Raw genomic sequence first — 18,364 nt, 5'->3', positions numbered from 1 at the left:
AATAAAAAAAAAGTATTCATACACAAAAAAATTTGCCACTGTATTTTGCATGATTTATACTTAATGTCTAACATCTAGCTAGGGTTTCCATCTGGCACTAGATTGCCTTGGCATAATTCTTCACCCACTGCTCGGCCTCCTGCATCACCTTGGCCTCGGTCGCCTTGGTGCCATGCTCCTTCTCCAGTTCCAGATACTTTTTGTAGATCACACGCATCTTCTCGGGCTTCAGCTTCTGCTGCACAGCGCGCTCAAAAACGTTTCTAGAAGGGAGTTAAGAGTAGGATTTTGGGTTAAGTTTATTTAAAGGTTCATTCGAGCTTACCTCGCCGAGTCTATTTGTCCTGTTTTGATCAACATATCCACATAGACAGACCAAATGTCTATGCGTTTCGGATACGAGGTGACAATATCGTCGAGCAGCGTTTGGGCCATGTCTTTGTCATCGTTCTTCTCGTACAACTTGGCAAAGGCCACAATGCAATTGATGTCTGAACAAAGTTGTGAATTAATTAGAATTTCCCATAAATAAATAATGCTTCGACTTACGCTCTTGGGTGGCCAGCGAGCGCAGTGCACGTTGCAGCAGCGCATGCACCTGATCGGATTTGCCCAGCCAGAAGTAACCATCGGCCACCAGTCGCCACACTTTCGCCTCCGATTTGAACTTCTTGAGTAGAATGGCAAGCACTGAGGAGAGTCGCTCCCGTTGGTTGTTCTTCTTGAGAATATCCACGACACTGATGTACGTCTCGAGGGGATCGTTGCTCTGCAGCGCCTCCTTGAGCACCTCATCAAAGTTATTGCCATAGGCGAGCTCCATGTTGAGCAGCGCACTCCAAATGTTGCGCAGCTCCTGCGGTTCGCGGAACGAAATCGTTGCAATGGCTCTTCGGGCCAAATCGCGTGCCTTCTCAATCTCCGTGTTGGAGAGCAGGAACGAAATGTACTTCAGCCAGGACATGCTGTTGTTTGGCTGCGCAATCACCAGTCGCTCGTACTGATCGATGGTCTCCAGTCGTGCCTCGGGATCCGCATTGCGTTCCTCTATCTCGCGCAGTCGCTGCTCCTCCTTGACCTCCGCTTTGGCTTTCTCCTTGGCACTGAGTCGCTTCTTTTTGTTGGAGTTTGTTTGTGTTTCCGCAGCTGTTGGCTCATCATCCTCCTCGTCGCTGGAGGCATCTTTCGTCTGGCTTAAATCGCTCTCCCAGAAATTGACAACGCCCGGCATGCGTGCCTTTGCCGCCTCATTCTGTGTGGCATTGCCCTTGGCTTTCTCGGCATTTACCTTTGCACTCTTCGCTGGTGTTTTGTCCTCAAAGAATGTGCCATTTTGCCTTTTGATTGGTGTCTCCTTTGCAATGCCATTTGTCAGTGGCGGACTCTTCTTCTGTCCATTGGTGGCTGGCTCTTCCGCCTTTCGTTTGGTGGCAGTGCCAGTCTCTGCCTTGGCCTTCTTTGTCTTGACTGGAGCTTCCTCAATCTTGGCCTTCTTGGCCTTAACTGGACCCAGTGGCTCCGCTGCTGTCGCTGCCGTTCGCTTTGTGCCCTTCCATAACTTCCAGACTGTATCCGGCACAGCAATGGGCAGCTCTTCGTGTATGAATCCTAATGTGGCAGAAGTCCCCTTGCCTCAGACCCGGCACTGCCCGAGTTCTCCACATCGTTGGCATGCAGCCGCACGGGACAAATGACCAACGGACTGCTGCCCTTCTTCAGAGAGCAGACGACAACGGTGTCCAGTTTCAGCAGCACTTTGGCCTTCATTCCAGTCTTGCCAATGAGTTTGCTGGGTATCAACCACTTGTTGTTGATGTGCTCAATGTCCATCTTCTTGGTGCTAATGAGTAGCAAATCCTCGGCATAATCGATCCACAGTATAACAGCGGGCTGCTTGCTGCCCACCTGAGGGACAGCAGCGGTGCCTGCCGGTGCTAGACTGGCGAACAGCACAGCCTTTACCTTTGCAGCGCCCTCCACAGTGTACAGCCAATCGTTGGACACTGGATCAATGCCTTTGAAAACCACGCTGATGGTTGCGCCCAAAGTGAATTTGGCAATGGGCGCGGCTTTCTCCTTCAGCGCAGATTTGATTTGCAACAATTCATCAAAGTAGCTGCAAAGGGAAACATTATTACTACCAATAAACATTCTTGCTAGGTTTTTGCTGCTCGTTTACCTCTCCACCAGCTTGGCTGTGTCGCTCAGATCGCCGCTCCACACATCCGTGAGCTTAGCCGAGACTGTCAGGGTCTTGGTCTCCACAGTTTTGCTGAGCACCTTGACATACAGCATCTGATCGGCCGACAGATCAACAGGCAGTGTGCGCACGGCATTCAGGCGCAGCATTTTCACGTGCACTTTGACCACCTTGTTGTAGTCGCGTATGGCCACCATAAGATCCACCACCTGATCGCTGGATACATTCTTGACATACGCACGCACAATGTCACCCACTTCGATGGTCTTCCAGTCTTTGGTCAGTTGGCCACTGAAATACGGCACATCGCGCAGACTGAAAATATTCTGGCCAATGCAGGCGGCCTCCGTGTGCGAGCCCGCTGGATGGATGCGCTTCTGGGCGGCAATCAGCTCCACATGATCCGACAGCAGGCTGGACGGGATGAGACCCAGAAATTCCTCAACCTTTGGCTCTGCTTCCTCATCGTCTGCATCCGTATCTTCATCCTCCTCGGCGGGGTAGGTGATTTTCATCTCGAGACCCGCATCCAGGGCATTGGTTATCTCCACGGGACAGATTTCGCCCAGCTGGAACTTATCCTCGGGCAGGGTCAGTATGATTTGTTCCTTGTCGCGGCTCAGTATGCGAAACGTTGTGGTCTGGCCCTCGAAAAAGGACTGGGCGCTCTTCTCGCTGAGGTTCTGGCGATACAGCACACCCTTGATGCCGTCACCGAACTTTACGAGGACATAGCCAGGCTCGCAGCGTACAACGGTGCCCAGGTAGACGCCACCTTCGTGGGCAGCCGATAGATTGCTCAACAGTTTGGCATCCTTTCGCAGGTATTCGCTGCGATTGCTCAGATAGCACATCTTGCGCTCCACGCTGATGTCGAGTACGCGACAGCGCACACGTTGACCCGCCTCGTAGCGCAGATTGCTGGCCAGGTAGAACTGATCGATGATGCCATTCACTCTGCCGATCTTCACCGTCCAGCCGTTGATTTTCTCGTCCTTTTTGAGCATCTTAGCGGTGACAATATCACCAGCATTGAGATCTTCTAGGCTGTAGAGCTTCTCATTCACCAGATTGGGATCGTCGGAGCAGTAGTACAGCGATTCAATCAAATCGTAGCCGAGAACGCGCACCTTGTGCTTGGTTTTGCGACCGTATTTGGACAGCACCTCATCCTTGTCGTAGTTGCCCTTGAAGTTAGCCTTGATGGAGCTGTAGGACAGGATGCCCTTTAGCTTTTTATTGAGCAGCAGCACCACACCACCGCTGCCGAGGCGCAGCACTTTGGCCTTCTCCACAATGGAGCCCTTCTTGAGCGACTCCTCCTCCTCCTGCTCATCCTCGTCTTCTGCTTGCTGCTTGATGTCCAGGTTTAGCGTCAAGTAGACGAGCTTTGTCAGCGGCATGACATACAGCACACGGGCACTGTACTCCTCGTTCAGCTCGTAGTCCTCGGGCGTGTCCAGGGCATTGGATAGATGATGTTCGTTTACGTACGCGGTGAATGATTCGTTCATGATGCTGCCCTTGAGGCCATCCTTCAGCTGTTTGGACACCTTAAACCTGACTATGCTGCCGGGCAGAATGTAGTCCAGATTCGGTTCATTCTGGCTCTTGATCTTCAGCGCATCTTGCGTGACTTGAACGCAGGTGCAGCTGCTGCTGCTGGCATCGTGTTTCACTTGCTTCACCTTGAGGAACGTCAGCTGACCCACGTGCAATGTTTGCTCTGCCAATTCACAGGCCACAAAGGCCGTCAATCCTTGGATGCCCGTTTCAATCACATAGCCATGCTCCAGCGCCTCTGAGACAGCACCAGAGAAGACAAATCCCTTCTTGACGTTCTTGTGGTGCAGTCTCTCGTGCACATCGGCTGGCTTGAGGGACAACAGCACAGACGGTCGAGTGTTGCCCGGTTTCTCTGTTTTTATGGCTTTTCCATACACAATGCTGCCCACGGGGAAGAGCTCTGTCAGGTCGTGATAGTCACTCGTCTCGCCAGCCATTGCTGACTGAGCCACGCGGGTGTAGGCCTCCGAGATATCCGTCACCTGTGTGCGCGCTACCATACGGCCGGGTATGGCGATCTGCAGAGAAATGGCGCTCGTTTCCTTAACGACACCCATAACCAGCATATCCTCCTGCAGGGTGTCCAACCTGAGCGTTTCCGCGGATGCCGATTCCAGCTGATCATTGTATTCTTCGGTGATCTCCTTCAGGAAGCTATCCTTTGCCTTGCTTTGTTGTCCCTTCTTAGCCTTCTTCTGTGTCGCACCAAAAATCTGCAAAACAGGAGGGGAAAATGTACAAACTGCGTGAAAAAACTGTTGCTGCGCGAGCTTACAATGTTGGTGTTTGCTGATTTGGCATCTGCATGGATTATGCCGCCACGCGGGAAACTTTTTTCAGTAGGAACCATTGTGGAAACTGAATTTTATTGCTTCAAAAATCAAAAATTTAACATCAACGTGCCCTCCTTCTTCACACACGTGCGTCGCTGAACAAATGATGTGACGGTGTTGCGAAATGACTAAACCAAAGAAGTCGTCTAATGTTGCGGTATGGAATTCGCAGCTTCTGTTGCTTCAATATGATTCTAAAAATTCTCCAGATAAAAACGATTCGATAATGAATTTTATTCAATAAAATCAATCTGTTTTAATTTATTTTTTGTGCCATTAAATATATATTCAAAATTTCATTGCGCGGAAAAAGTACTGTATAATACGCCAATACCTGCTAGATCCAACACTAACGCTGCCGATATATCGATATAATATCAACAATCCCGGCACGGCACACATGTGCCTGTTTAAACTTTTGTAAAAATGCAGACTTTACGTGAATTTACGCGTAAAACAAAGCGTGGAAACATTCTAAAGATTGTGAGAGAGCATTACCTACGCGATGACATTGGTTGCGGCTCGGATCTGTGCAAATATTGCTTTCAAAACGAAGTGTATCAGTTGACGTCGAAGCACGAGATCGCCAGCAGCCTCTTCAAGTTCCCCCACTACCTGGTGTTGGACACCAATGTGGTGCTGGATCAGATCGATGTGCTGGAGGAGGACGTGCTGCACAATGTGATTGTGCTGACCACAGTGCTGAACGAGGTGAAGCACAAGAGTTCGTCCATCTACAAGCGCTTCAACGAGATCATTCATGATCGAACCAGGAATTTCTATGTGTTTGTCAATGAGCATCACAAGTAAGCGGAAGAACTCGCCTCAATGGAGACCAAAACCTGAATAATATAAATTTTTTTATCTCAGGGACACCTATGCTGATCGGGATCCGGGTGAAACTGCCAACGATCGCAATGATCGCGCCATACGCATGGCCACCAAAGTGGTACGACACCCATCTGGACACCTCGCAGTCGTCCAAGGAGTTTGAGCGTAGCGGCAGGGCCAACACTCGCGTTGTGCTGCTCACCGACGATGCCGGCAATCGTGCCAAAGCGGAGGCAGAAGGCATTCTGGTTGCCTCAGCCACAGATTATGTGAAATCTCTGGAGGAGTTTCCCTTGCTGGTGGATAAATTGTCGCACAAAACCTTCGACAACGAGAAGCAGGCATTGCCGCAGTATCCAGCACATTTGAGCATGAAGCAGGTGCTCGAGGGTCTGCGCCTGAAGAAGCTGTTGCAGGGCGCTTTTCAGGCTTCCAGGGAGAACTACCTCGAGGGCAGCGTCAATGTGGAGACGTACGAGAAGGGCGTAGGTTTTCAGACTACAAATTTTTGTTTATAATTAAAGCTAATTTGAGTTTATCGTTAATAGATTCTTATACAAGGCCGCGAGTGTCTAAACCGTGCGGTGGATGGCGACTTGGTGGCCGTGGAGCTGCTGCCGGAGAGCGAGTGGTCAGCGCCCAGTGAGATTGTCCTCGAGGAGAAGAACGTCTACGCTGACGATGTGCCGAGCGAGGAGCGTGCCGAGGAGGAAAAGGACATGCTGCAGCAAGTTCAACAAGCGGCAGCTGCCACCTCCGCAGAGCGCACGCCCACCGGTCGCATTGTGGGCATCGTGCGACGCAAGTGGCGCCAGTACTGTGGCATCTTGCAGCCCAGCTTGATTGAGGACACAAATCGTCATATTTTTGTGCCTGCCGATCGCAAGATTCCACGCATTCGCATAGAGACGCGCCAGGCGGCCAAGCTGCAGAATCAGCGCATCATTGTGACCATCGATACGTGGCCGAGAAACTCGCGCTATCCGCAGGGACACTTTGTGCGCTCTCTGGGACCACTCGGCGACATGGCCACTGAGAATGAAGTGATTCTACTCGAGCACGATGTTCCCCACTGCAAATTCTCGGAGGAAGTGCTCAGCTTTTTTGCCCAAAATGCCTTGGTCCATCACCGCGGAGGACTATGCCAAGCGCGTGGATCTGCGCGATCTCTTTATTTGTTCGGTGGATCCGCCTGGCTGCACGGACATCGATGATGCGCTTCATTGTCGCGAGCTGCCCAATGGCAACTACGAGGTGGGCGTCCACATAGCCGATGTTAGTCACTTCATACGGCCTGGCAATGCCTTGGATCAGGAGGCAGCTGCACGCGGCACCACCGTTTATTTGGTTGGCAAACGCATTGACATGGTGCCCGAGTTACTCAGCTCCAATCTGTGCTCGCTGGTGGGTGGCGTGGAGCGTTTTGCCTTCTCCTGCATCTGGGAGGTGGACAAGGAGGCGAATGTGATTAACAAACGTTTCCACAAGAGCGTGATCAAGTCCAAGCGAGCGATGACATACGAGGAGGCGCAGGTGCTGATCGATGATGCCACACAACAAAATGAAATTGCCAAATCGCTGAGGCAACTGAATCGTTTGGCCAAGATACTCAAGAAGCGACGCATGGATAATGGGTAAGAATAGAAATTATACTGAAACAGAAACCACTTTAATCACCTTTCCACTTTCTCTTTAGCGCCCTCGTGCTGGCCTCTCCAGAGATCCGTTTTCAGGTGGACAGCGAAACGCATGAACCGCTCGAGGTGGAGGCCAAGCAAATGCGTGAAACCAACTCCATGGTGGAGGAATTCATGTTGCTGGCAAATATCACTGTGGCGGAGCACATTGCCGCTGAGTTCACTGAATGCGCGGTGCTGCGTCGCCATCCCAAGCCACCGCCCACGAACTTTGATCCGCTGGTTAAGGCTGCACGCTATCAGGGCTTCCAGGTGGACATCGAGTCGGGTCTGGTGCTGTCACATTCGCTGGACAAGTGCGTGAAGGAGGATAATCCATACTTTAATACGATGATTCGCATTTTAACCACACGCTGCATGATGCAGGCCGTTTACTTCATCAGCGGCAGCCTGCAGAAGGAGGAGTTCTTCCATTATGGCCTCGCAGCGCCCATTTACACGCATTTCACATCGCCCATTCGTCGGTACTCGGACATAATGGTGCATCGCCTGTTGGCCGCTTCGATTGGTGCCGACAGCACTTATGCCCAGCTGCTGGAGCGCAAATCGAATGAGGAGCTGTGCCACAACCTCAACTATCGCCACAAGATGGCTCAGTATGCGGGACGCGCTTCAGTGGGTCTCAACACGCATCTGTTTTTCCGCGGCAAGGAGGAGGACGAAGAAGCGTAAGTTTGCAACCCATAGAATCATCTAAGAACTATTTCTTACTCCTCTTTTTTCCTTTAGCTATGTTTTGTTTGTGCGCAAGAATGCCCTGCAAGTGCTCATACCCAAGTACGGCCTCGAGGGCACTTTGTACTTGAAGACGGACAAAGAGGGCAAGGATGGCGTGGAGCGCACCAAGAGCGAGATCATATTCACATTCAACGAGGAGGATCACACACAACGTTGCGGCAACGTGGTCTTCCATTCCTTTGATCCAGTGACTGTGCGTTTGAGTCTCGATTCGTCGAATGTGCAGCACGAAAAGTTGGTCTTTCGACTGGTCAAGCCGTACATTAAGGGTTTCAGCGTGGAGCCAAGTGCAGATGCGGATAATCCACCTACCAAAAAGACCAAGAAGGATGTTAAAAAGAAGAACTAGGAGGGATTCCAAATTTGTTCTACTTTGCACTATCTTTTTGTTACTAAGTTAAGCTGAGAAAATATTAAATTACATTACTATTTCGTGTATACGGAGGGGTTATATTTGAGGATTAATATTTGCTCAGTTCAAATCGTTTCTTAGTTCGTATACTACACAATCTTTTAGTGCAACTCGTCTCACTTTTGCGTCGCTTTTATGTCAGGAAAGTTTCAAAAATGTCTCGAGATGTTCCACTATTATTTCTTTAGCTTTGTAAATGGATTTATTTATGACATCAGCCATTTAGGGTCTGCTGCTTGGATTACCAGCTTATAGTTACCTCTTATTGCCTTTCACGTGTTAAATTACTAATCCTTAAAAATCTTACCCTAAGTTAGTATTAATATTTGTCATTTGTGGAAATGCCAGGCGGTTGGGCCTTGTCCTTGTGCCACTTTGTTGCTTCTATTCCTTCTCTTCTGCTAAATGTTCCCTAATATCATAGTTCCAGCTCTCTTTCCCTGTCTCTCTCTCTCTCTGTCGCTCGCTGAGCATTTCCAGAACGCACCTTTGATCGACGACTAATTCTTAAAGGTTCTACTTGCTGTCGTCTACTTGTCGTTCTACATTTTCCAGTTCCATTGCACGGTCTCGACTACAGTGCGACGGTTGTGCTTCTGTTTTCAGCTGTTTTCATCGAATAGGATTTAAAAGTACTTCCAATAACAACCAGCAACCCAAATTTATAAAACTCAAAAAAGAGCAAACATAAAGCCAGAATGGAGCCAGGTGCAAGTGCTGTGAATTATGTGAATTATGAAGGCAGTAAGTTTTAAACCAAAGATGGGAACTAATGGGATGTATAAAGTTCAAAACTAATTATGTGAAAAATGAAGGTAGTAAGTTTTAAACCAAAGATTGAAAGAAATGGAATTATAAGCAACAGATAAGCGATGTATAAAATTCAAAACTTTGTGCCGTAATAACAAAATGGTGTGATTGAAAGAAGTTAACCTTTAAACGTGGCTTTTAATCCCGTAAAATAATGTTCGATTCGCTGCGTAAATAACTTTTCATATATTCAAGTATAAAACTTTCGATTCGATGCGCAAAATACCCACTGGTAATGATATAATGTGTGATTGGAGTTCAATACTTGCGGCTCATTAGCTTATGCAATAAGCAAGGAGGCAAAACTTAGAGAAGTCCAAGCTGCGACAATGAAATGACGTGTGTTCGATTATGTTCCATGTCTGGGGCTGCTATATACACAATATATATATATCCTATATATACACCTGCCACTGTGTGTGGTGTGTATATAAATCAGTTGAGTGACCGCGACATTTAGAGATATTTAAAATTCAATGCGGCGGCCCAATGGCGTGCGTTGTTTCGTAAGGGCCTTAAGGGTGGTGTAAATTAGTTTAGGCGCCTAAATTTATGCAGCAACTTAGTTATGCAAACAAGAGGAACATCCAACAGGACAATGAACCCAAAACTAATGCTTAAAGTCTCTCTTTCGTGTACAGGCGCCTCTATCGGCGGCATGCCTATTGAGGCACACGATCCCATCTACCTGGAGGCCTATCGCCAGAGCATACAAAATCCGGTGGCCTTCTGGGAGGAGCAGGGACATCTGTTGGACTGGGATAGACCCTGGCAGCAGGTGCTGGACAACAGCAACCCGCCCTTCAGCAAGTGGTATGTCGGTGGATATCTGAATGCCTGCTACAATGCCATCGATCGGCATATCCTAGCCGGCAGGGGCGAGAAGGTGGCGCTCATTCATGACAGTCCACTCACTGGAACGGTGCGACGTGTCACATACCAGGAGCTGTACGATCAGATTATCCTGCTAGCTGGAGGTCTGGCCAAAATGGGCGTGGTGAAGGGAGATCGTGTGGTGATTTACATGCCGCTGATACCCGAAACGATCATTGCCATGCTGGCCATTGTGCGTCTGGGCGCCATACACTCGGTGGTCTTTGGTGGCTTTGCCGCTCGGGAGCTCTGTTCGCGCATCGAGCATGTGGAGCCGAAGCTGGTGATTGCCTCGAATGTGGGCGTGGAACCGGGCAAGGTCGTGCCCTATCTGGACATTCTCCACTCGGCCATTCAAATGTCCCGCTGGCGTCCGCCGCAGCGGAACATTATCTTTATGCGTGAGAATGTCTCCGTGGACACGGTGGACGAGCAGTCGGATGTGCTCTGGTCGGATGTGCTGGCCATGTCCGATGCCAGTCAACCGATTGCCTGTGTGCCCATCGAGGCAAATGATCCGCTGTACATACTCTACACCTCGGGCACCACCGACAAGCCGAAGGGTGTGCTCCGCACCATTGGTGGACATTTGGTGGCGCTGATGTACACGCTGAAGCGTATCTATGGCATTGGGCCGGGTGATACTTGGTGGGCTGCCTCCGACATGGGCTGGGTGGTGGGTCATTCGTACATTTGCTATGGTCCGCTGTGTCTGGGCGCCACCAGCGTCATGTACGAGGGCAAACCAGATCGCACGCCCGATCCAGGGCAGTACTTTAGGTGAGTTCGAGGGGAAGCTAGACTGCTTGATTCTCCCATTCTCTCCTTGTAGAATCATCGATCAGTACCAGGTGCGTTCCATCTTCTCCGTGCCCACCTCCTTCCGTGTCATACGTCGTGCTGATCCGGACATTAGCTATGGCCGTCAGTACTCCATGAAGTCGCTGCGTGCCATTTTCATTGCCGGCGAACACTGCGATTATGAGACCAAAATGTGGATTGAAAAGACATTCAAGGTGCCGGTGCTGAATCATTGGTGGCAAACGGAAACGGGTTCCGCGGTGACGGCTACCTGTTTGGGCTATCAGCAAAGTCTCACTCCGCCCACATACTCCACGGGTTTGCCCTTGATGGGTTATGATGGTAGGAAAAGCAGTACAGTTACAGCAACAGTGTTTTACTCAGTGTTTTACTCTCTCTATCTTCTAGTAAAAGTACTCAAACCCGATGGCAGCGAGTGTAAACCCTCGGAGCTGGGTCGGATTGTGCTGAAGTTGCCACTGCCACCAGGCAACATGGCCACGCTCTACAAAAACGAAGAGCTCTTCCGCAAATTGTACTTCCAAAAGTTTCCAGTGAGTTTTAATCAGTTTTAATCTCTTCCACACTGGAGTAAAACTCTCTCCGGCTGCTTCCAGGGCTACTACGACACCATGGATGCTGGCTACAAGGATGAACGTGGCTACATTTTCGTCACAGCTCGCGATGATGATGTCATCAATGTGGCTGGACATCGTTTGTCCACTTCCAGCTTGGAGGATGCTGTACTCCGGCACCCGGATGTGGTGGATGTGGCTGTGTTTGGTGTGCCCGAACCCACCAAGGGCCAAGTGCCACTCTGCCTGTACATACCCGTCGAGAATTGCCGCAAAACGGATGCCAAACTCTCCACGGAGATCATTAAGCTCATCCGCGATGTTGTCGGACCCATTGCCGCCTTTCGGCTGATCACTTCGGTGAATAATCTGCCACGCACACGCTCCGGCAAGACGATGCGCAAGGCCATGGCGGACTTTGCACGCAATGAGCGAGTGGTCCTGCCCGCCACCATTGACGATGCGAGCGTCTTCACTGAGATACGACGTGCCCTGCAGCAGCTGGGCTATGCCATGTCCGCACCGGATCCCATTGTGGCCAAGCTGCTGGACTGAAGAGGGGCACACAGAATCCATTCCCATGAACCAAAAAATGTAATAAAATGTAAACTGAAAGTTTCTCTGTGCTGTTTGCCATCGAACACTCTGCGCGCGTAGGCCGGTAGAATATTGTAATTTAAATGTTAATCGCATGGCCTACCGCCCCGCCCGATCACGACTCTCTTCTGTCACACTATTTTCGCATACTCGTGGCACTCACCCAATCAGTTTATTCAAATTTTGTGCAAATTTCTGTGCGACATTGTTGGGCTGATTGTTTGGCCCCACTTGCCTGCTAGTGCTCCTGCCCCCTGCCACCGCCATTGCCAGCACATATGGCATTTGCCACTGCATTATGCCGGGTCTGCTGTGATGTTTGCTCTCGGTACATGAAAGATGGACAGCCTCGTGGCGTAACCCAATTAGTGGGGAAGTGAAGTTGGGTGGCAACAACCACCAAACAATATGGTGTATGTGGCAGCAAAAGAACAGGAAAAAGGCAAACATATGAAATCTTGTATGAGATAATCGCATTTATGAAATGGACTAAGGAACTACTTAATGTTCGTTGTTGAAGAATGCGATTCGAAGACATTATACATGACATATGAACATATGTACATATAAAGGTTTTAATGTTCTAGGAAAGCCCTCAGCTTTTTCACTTTTTTACGCAGCTTTACATTCCTTCCACTACTCTTTGATATCTCGATTCAGCCATGGCTTGTTGAAGATAGCTTGACAATTTCTGCACTGTACCGCATTTGGCAGTCTCATCTATCTCATGATTAACTGAAGCTTCTTCCTCATTCCTCTTGATACTGCGGAGTCTCCAGTGCATTGTTTGCAGCGATGCTCGTTTATGGCAGCTCTGAATGATGTCTACCTTTAGAACAGTCCTTTAGTTTTATGACACCTTCAAGCTGACTCTGTTTGCTGGCTTGTTTCCCTGACAAAATACACAGTTCTGGTACTAAACCTTCCTATTTGTATTTAAGATATTTTGCGGAGACACATTGATTATGATTTATCATCGGTAAGATCCTTTTTGTAGGCCTTTCTACCCATTCTTTTACTCGTCATAAAATTAACAAGGAAAAAGATTGCCATAACTTACAAGGATTACCTTACAACTTCTGTGAAGAGGCAATGCCTTAAGTCTGAGCACATTAAATTCGAATTATTGTAGACTGACTTTTAGTCAATGAAACAAAATGCAAGGGATAACTAAATATAGTACAAATCACTGCCACAATCAACGCAGATAATCCTAAAAATATTGCCCCCCAAAAACTCAGTAAAAGGAGAGCGACAAGACAAGAGCCACTTTGCTTAGCATTTTGTTACTTTTTTTCGGCAGCTTTTCGCTGCATTGCGTGGCTGGTGATGGACGTCTGACGTCACTGTCGAAAATGGCTGGCTGGATAGATGGTTGGATGAATGCTGTAATGCTTAGCATGCCAAACACGAACTGGATAAAATTAATTGCAGTGCTTCGCCTGCAAATCCCAGCATCATAAACTGAAGATTACATTTGCTTACGTACATCTGAGGAGGAACAAACTGAAATGCAGCAGCGAGAAGTGTCGAGAAACTTTAAAGTCAGCTCTTAAAGGCAGCAAGCAGGAGTCATGCTGCCCATTTATAGGTACATTAATCGCTGTAACTACCTATAAATATTGGCCACTGATCATAAAAAGGCAGCAACTTTTTACAACATAATTAAGAGCTGATAAACTTATATAATAGATAAACATATTAGGCCACACGGTGGGGCTCTGCATATGCAGCGACTCTTCCCGCGCCCCTTCCCTGGCCCCTCTTGAGTGCGTCGCAAAGTTTTTGTGCTAAGTACACACAATGGCTGGGCACATCGTGCTCTGGTCGTTGTCCGTGGCGTATGGGTAATGTTTGTGCACGCCCACTAAGCAGTCAAGCAGGCAGCCGGGCAGCAGCGCAACATGTGGCATCTCATGCCCCACCTCCCCTCCCAGTTCTGTGTTTGCCTCAGCCAATGGCAGGGCAGCATCCTGCCGCAGCGGAAGTAAATAAAAGCGGATGTCCTGTCCGGATAGAACATCATTCGAGTGCTTGCGTTCAACAAGTTCGTACGAGTCCAGTCCAGCCCAAAGGAGCAGCCCCAAAGCCAGTGACAACCGCGCTTAAATAAACTACAACTAGTTTAAATTCTCTGTCTTCGGAAGTCCCTCTTATATCAACAACTATTATCAGGTTGGTAATATTTAGTGATTGATTTGTGCAAAGTGAAGTGATTGTTAGAGCTGAGAACTTTAAGCTATGGGTATTAGTATGTGATATTTTAGAGCTTAGAAAACTTGGTTAAAGTTTGTCGATTTTAGAGTGTTAAAATTAATGTGAAACTTATTTTTCCATTGTCTGTTGGCAGTGCTAAAAGGAGAGTAGATTTATTTTAATTTCTTGAAATTAATTACCAATATGTTAAATATTTCAAAAATAGTTCTTTGTGTTCAGATTGTTCTTAACATGAACAAAAATACCTTGCAAACACTTAAAAAACACTAAAAGATTTAATTAATCAAATATCTGCACAGTGTCCTTATGACATGAAGAGGAGTTCGATTGTTTTTGGGAAGTGATTTTAAAGCAATTTATTTTTTTGGATACGAGCGAAGTCATTTATGGCAGAACGAACTTTATTGAATATTTGGATACCGAATTTTAAACTGCAGCTAATAAGTACTTGCTGCTGAGTTTTACACTCTAAAAGCCAATATTCCACTTGGTCCATGAAAGCCCAATTTTATTAATCATTTTTATTGTGAATCAACACACATCATATATTCATTTTTGACATCTGAATATTAGAAATTTTTCAATATTTTAAATTTAAAATGAAGATAATATTTACGAGTATTTGTTGCTGAGTTTTAGACTTTTTGGCATCCCAAGATCTAACCTAAAATATGTTAAAAGAAGACTTAGAAGCAACACCTAAAATGCGAAGAAATATTTATTTTAATTGGATTTCATATGTTCATATTTCGAAAGACTTTTGAACGAAAATATTTGAGTATTTGTAGCCGATAGAATTTTTAATGTTTGTCAACCAAAATAGTTCAAGTATTTACAGATGTAATTCCACCAAAATATGTTGCATCTTTTTGAAAGAATGGTAAGGAATCCTTCTGGAACTGTAGCAAAAAATAGTCAGTGTACAAATGTAACTTAGGCCCTTTTCCATGACAATGACTGGACCAAAACCCTTGTTTCTGCATGCGCTGCACATTAGTTGAGCCATCGAAAGCCCCCAAACAGGCAGAGCCTTGGAACGTGCCTTGTGGCGCATCTTTTCTTAATTCTGCAACATGGACTACACCCACTTGCAGCCACCCAAGCCCACAGCTTCAGCCACACCCACTCTCTGGCAGCCTTCGGGGCGACGTTCGCTTCTAAGCTAAGCAGCTGCACGCTCCACACGTTCGTATGTGCCACAGGACACACACCTGTAGTGTTTATTTGTCCACTTGCATTGTCACACGGTGCGTAAGGTGCGACATCTCATCAGCATCCCATCACTGGTGATGGCCTGCGCCATTCCGGGCAAAACATATTGCTGGGATAATGGAAACAAATTGTCTGCCGCGTAAATGTATTACAGGAGCATTAGAGCCCTGCGCTCTCCTTGCTGAGGGGGATTTAAAATGTATTCAGGGGCAAACAGACATCAGAGCCTCGAGCCTGCAGCAGTAAGACATTGTCCTGGCAACGCAGAAGGCAATCTGGCACGTAGCGTTAAGATCATTACACTTAATCAAAATTAGTTCGGGGTTGGATGGATGGTGGCGCAGGATGGGACTGTGTTTGCCCTCAAGCCAGGATATGCACACCCCAGCTGTGTGTCCTTGCTGGCTGTTAGTCGAATGCTACTGACATTTCTAATACTTTTCCTTCGGCTTCTGCTGCAGCATGTCTTTTGCACAGTTCTTTGTTGCCTGCTGCCTGGCCATTGTGCTGGCGACTGTGGCCAATACCCAAGCGGCAGCCACCCAGGGACCGCCCCTATGCCAGTCGGGCATTATCGAGGAGATGCCGCAGCACATCAGGAAGGTGTGCATGGCTCTGGAGAACTCCGACCAGCTGACAACGGCCCTCAAGTCGTACATCAACAATGAGGCTTCGGGTGAGCAACGGGCACCTCTTTATGCTCATAGAACTTCCGTTTTATATTTTTTATTTTATTTTGCAGCTCTGGTGGCCAACTCTGACGATCTGCTGAAGAACTACAACAAACGCACGGATGTGGATCATGTCTTTCTGCGATTTGGCAAGCGTCGTTAGGATCTTGAAGCAAATGCCGGCCAGACACAGTAACCAAACTCGACCTCGGACCCAACCACGACACGACCACACAGCAGGACCTTGACCAAAACGACAAAAGCGAGCGGCAAAAAGCGTTTCTGTTTCCACAGAGCACACAATTTATTTTCTTTCGGCGTCTCCAGCATAGTTATGTAAATGTAATCAATGCCAATGCCAAACACACGAAACTTATTCAATTGGAAGCTCTCTAGTTCATTAAATACCAAATCGATGTATCCAATCCAATGTCTCTACTAGAAAAAACTTGCACATAAAAACAAAAAAACAACACACACACATGCATATTTGTACATACTCAAAGACCCCCGAAAAAACATTCTATCGAAAGTTGATCTTTTTCCTTTCAAGTTTTCTTTTGCTTTTCTTTTTTTTTTTTTTTTTGTTTTCATTTTTGATATTTATTAATATTCATGAATACAAATGAAATGTTACAGTTACAACAAAAATATCTCACAAATATTTCCCTAGCATGAAGCACTATTAAGTATTACGAGTAAATATCAACAGCAATTGTTACTCCACCATTGGGTTTTTTCTTCAATAAAGACAAGTTTTTCCTCTCAATTTTATGTGAATGCATGACAAAATGCAATTGAAACACTGGCATTTTTGTCTTGAAGGGGTTTGTTATCGGGATCGGATCTATTTTAATGGGTTGGTATGTGGTGAGTGCCATTAATAAATAAATAAAAGTCACACAATGAGGAAAATAGTGGGAGATTCATTGTATTATTGTGACTACTTATGCATGTATCTTCGAGTAGTCTCTGGGACTGGCCTCCTTTGCTGAGATCTGAGAAATCATCTCATTTATTTAACTATTAAATATTATCTATTTTTTTTTCGGCTGCAGCTGTTTCTTCAACAGCAGAAGTTTGCTTTGGACCCTTAACCCATCTAAATTCAAACGGATTGTGTTTTTTTCCCAAGTTTAATAATAATAGTTCGTTTACCGTCCACAGATTAGGCATAATATTTTATTCCATATAAAATATACACTGCAATTTCTCGTCTATGTGTGTTATGAATAAAATGAATGCAGTGATCCATACACATGTAATTTCCTTTTAAATAATATGAAATTCATAAAAATTCAGAGGTTGGATCATTACTGAAATAAACTTAGAAAACATTTTTTTCTTAAAATCCTAAGTTTTCTCTATGCATAGACTTTGCATCGACTTCTCTCCGACATCCCAAGGAGATCTGAAATCCGGAAGATATTGCCAAACATGAGAGATCAATGTCTGATCTTTTGGAAGTCGCATGTGTTCTTCGATGATATGCCTTAAATTGGAACACAATGCATATAAGTAGGTAAATATATTTTATAAATAAATCTCGACAACTATTTATCAGAATAATATCGTATACTTTTTTTTTAAATTTAATTTCTTCCTCAAAGTCACTTTTGGTTCGTTTCACGTATTATTTATTTTATAGCTGAACTCAACTTTAATCAAAAATGTTCCAAACTATAGTTTTTTTTTTATAAATTATTTAATTTTGTTTTTAGACGGAATTCTCAACACATGCTACTTAAAGTACTGTAGCTCATCGCATAGGTTAATAAATAATTTGTATATTCTCATTAAAGTGGTAGAATCGTAAGGCTATATCACTGATATTTTCACTCCATTCGGCTATAGGTTTTGCCTCACCTTTTTTATTAGCAAACCTTTAGATATTTCATTTTTATTTTATTAAATATTTTTTAGTTCGGTTCTTTTTAAATCTTTTTTAATAGTTTTAGTTCATATCACTTTATTTATCTGCATTCGAATTTCTTCATGGTTATTTTTTATTCGAGCTCAAATTTATGGAAAATATATGACTTATAGACGATATTTCGCGGCACTTGAAAGTACTCAACTCAAGGTACTCGTTCAAAATGTTCTGAAAACTATTCACTGAAAATTCCTTGTTGGCTGGAGCAAACTTTTGGATGTTAAATATATTTTGTATGTATATTCTTAAAAAATTATAGAGGGTTCCGCAGATCGCTGATATTTTTTCTCCATGGTATTTTTTATTCAGCCTTTTAACTACTTTTGTACTTTGCTGGAAAAAAATCATTAAAAATGTGCATTTAATTGCATTATATTCTGGTTGTTGCCATTGTTTGT

The 18,364-nt window shown here is 46.0% G+C and overlaps 4 protein-coding genes across 4 annotated transcripts; 3 read left to right on the top strand and 1 right to left on the bottom strand.

Moving 5' to 3' along the window:
- Positions 1-19: 19 nt before the first annotated feature.
- Positions 20-4,715, bottom strand: LOC117897674 (protein RRP5 homolog). Its single transcript, XM_034806682.1, is given in 7 exon segments — positions 20-263; positions 326-491; positions 550-1,609; positions 1,611-1,640; positions 1,642-2,116; positions 2,180-4,479; positions 4,542-4,715. Coding segments are annotated over 7 exon segments (4,272 nt in total). The 5' UTR covers positions 4,617-4,715; the 3' UTR covers positions 20-97.
- A 270-nt stretch (positions 4,716-4,985) lies between these two features.
- Positions 4,986-8,303, top strand: LOC117897346 (exosome complex exonuclease RRP44). Its single transcript, XM_034806119.1, is given in 7 exon segments — positions 4,986-5,405; positions 5,470-5,542; positions 5,544-5,915; positions 5,979-6,530; positions 6,532-7,064; positions 7,127-7,795; positions 7,857-8,303. Coding segments are annotated over 7 exon segments (2,937 nt in total). The 5' UTR covers positions 4,986-5,025; the 3' UTR covers positions 8,215-8,303.
- A 540-nt stretch (positions 8,304-8,843) lies between these two features.
- On the top strand, positions 8,844-11,951 carry LOC117897832 (acyl-CoA synthetase short-chain family member 3, mitochondrial). Its single transcript, XM_034806894.1, has 5 exons — positions 8,844-9,021; positions 9,729-10,740; positions 10,793-11,103; positions 11,170-11,315; positions 11,379-11,951. The coding sequence occupies exons 1-5, from the start codon at positions 8,976-8,978 to the stop codon at positions 11,889-11,891; spliced, it is 2,028 nt and encodes a 675-aa protein (XP_034662785.1). The 5' UTR covers positions 8,844-8,975; the 3' UTR covers positions 11,892-11,951.
- Positions 11,952-13,968: 2,017 nt separating this feature from the next.
- Positions 13,969-16,816, top strand: LOC117898831 (dromyosuppressin). Its single transcript, XM_034808498.1, has 3 exons — positions 13,969-14,108; positions 15,824-16,038; positions 16,105-16,816. Exons 2-3 carry the CDS (start codon positions 15,825-15,827, stop codon positions 16,194-16,196), a joined length of 306 nt encoding a protein of 101 aa, XP_034664389.1. The 5' UTR covers positions 13,969-14,108; position 15,824; the 3' UTR covers positions 16,197-16,816.
- The last annotated feature ends 1,548 nt before the right edge of the window (positions 16,817-18,364 follow it).

This window comes from Drosophila subobscura, chromosome O (assembly GCF_008121235.1).
Source record: "Drosophila subobscura isolate 14011-0131.10 chromosome O, UCBerk_Dsub_1.0, whole genome shotgun sequence".
NCBI classification, from domain to species: domain Eukaryota; kingdom Metazoa; phylum Arthropoda; class Insecta; order Diptera; family Drosophilidae; genus Drosophila; species Drosophila subobscura.
The sequence above is the reverse complement of the archived record's forward strand: the minus strand, read 5'-3'. Positions and strand labels throughout refer to the sequence as shown.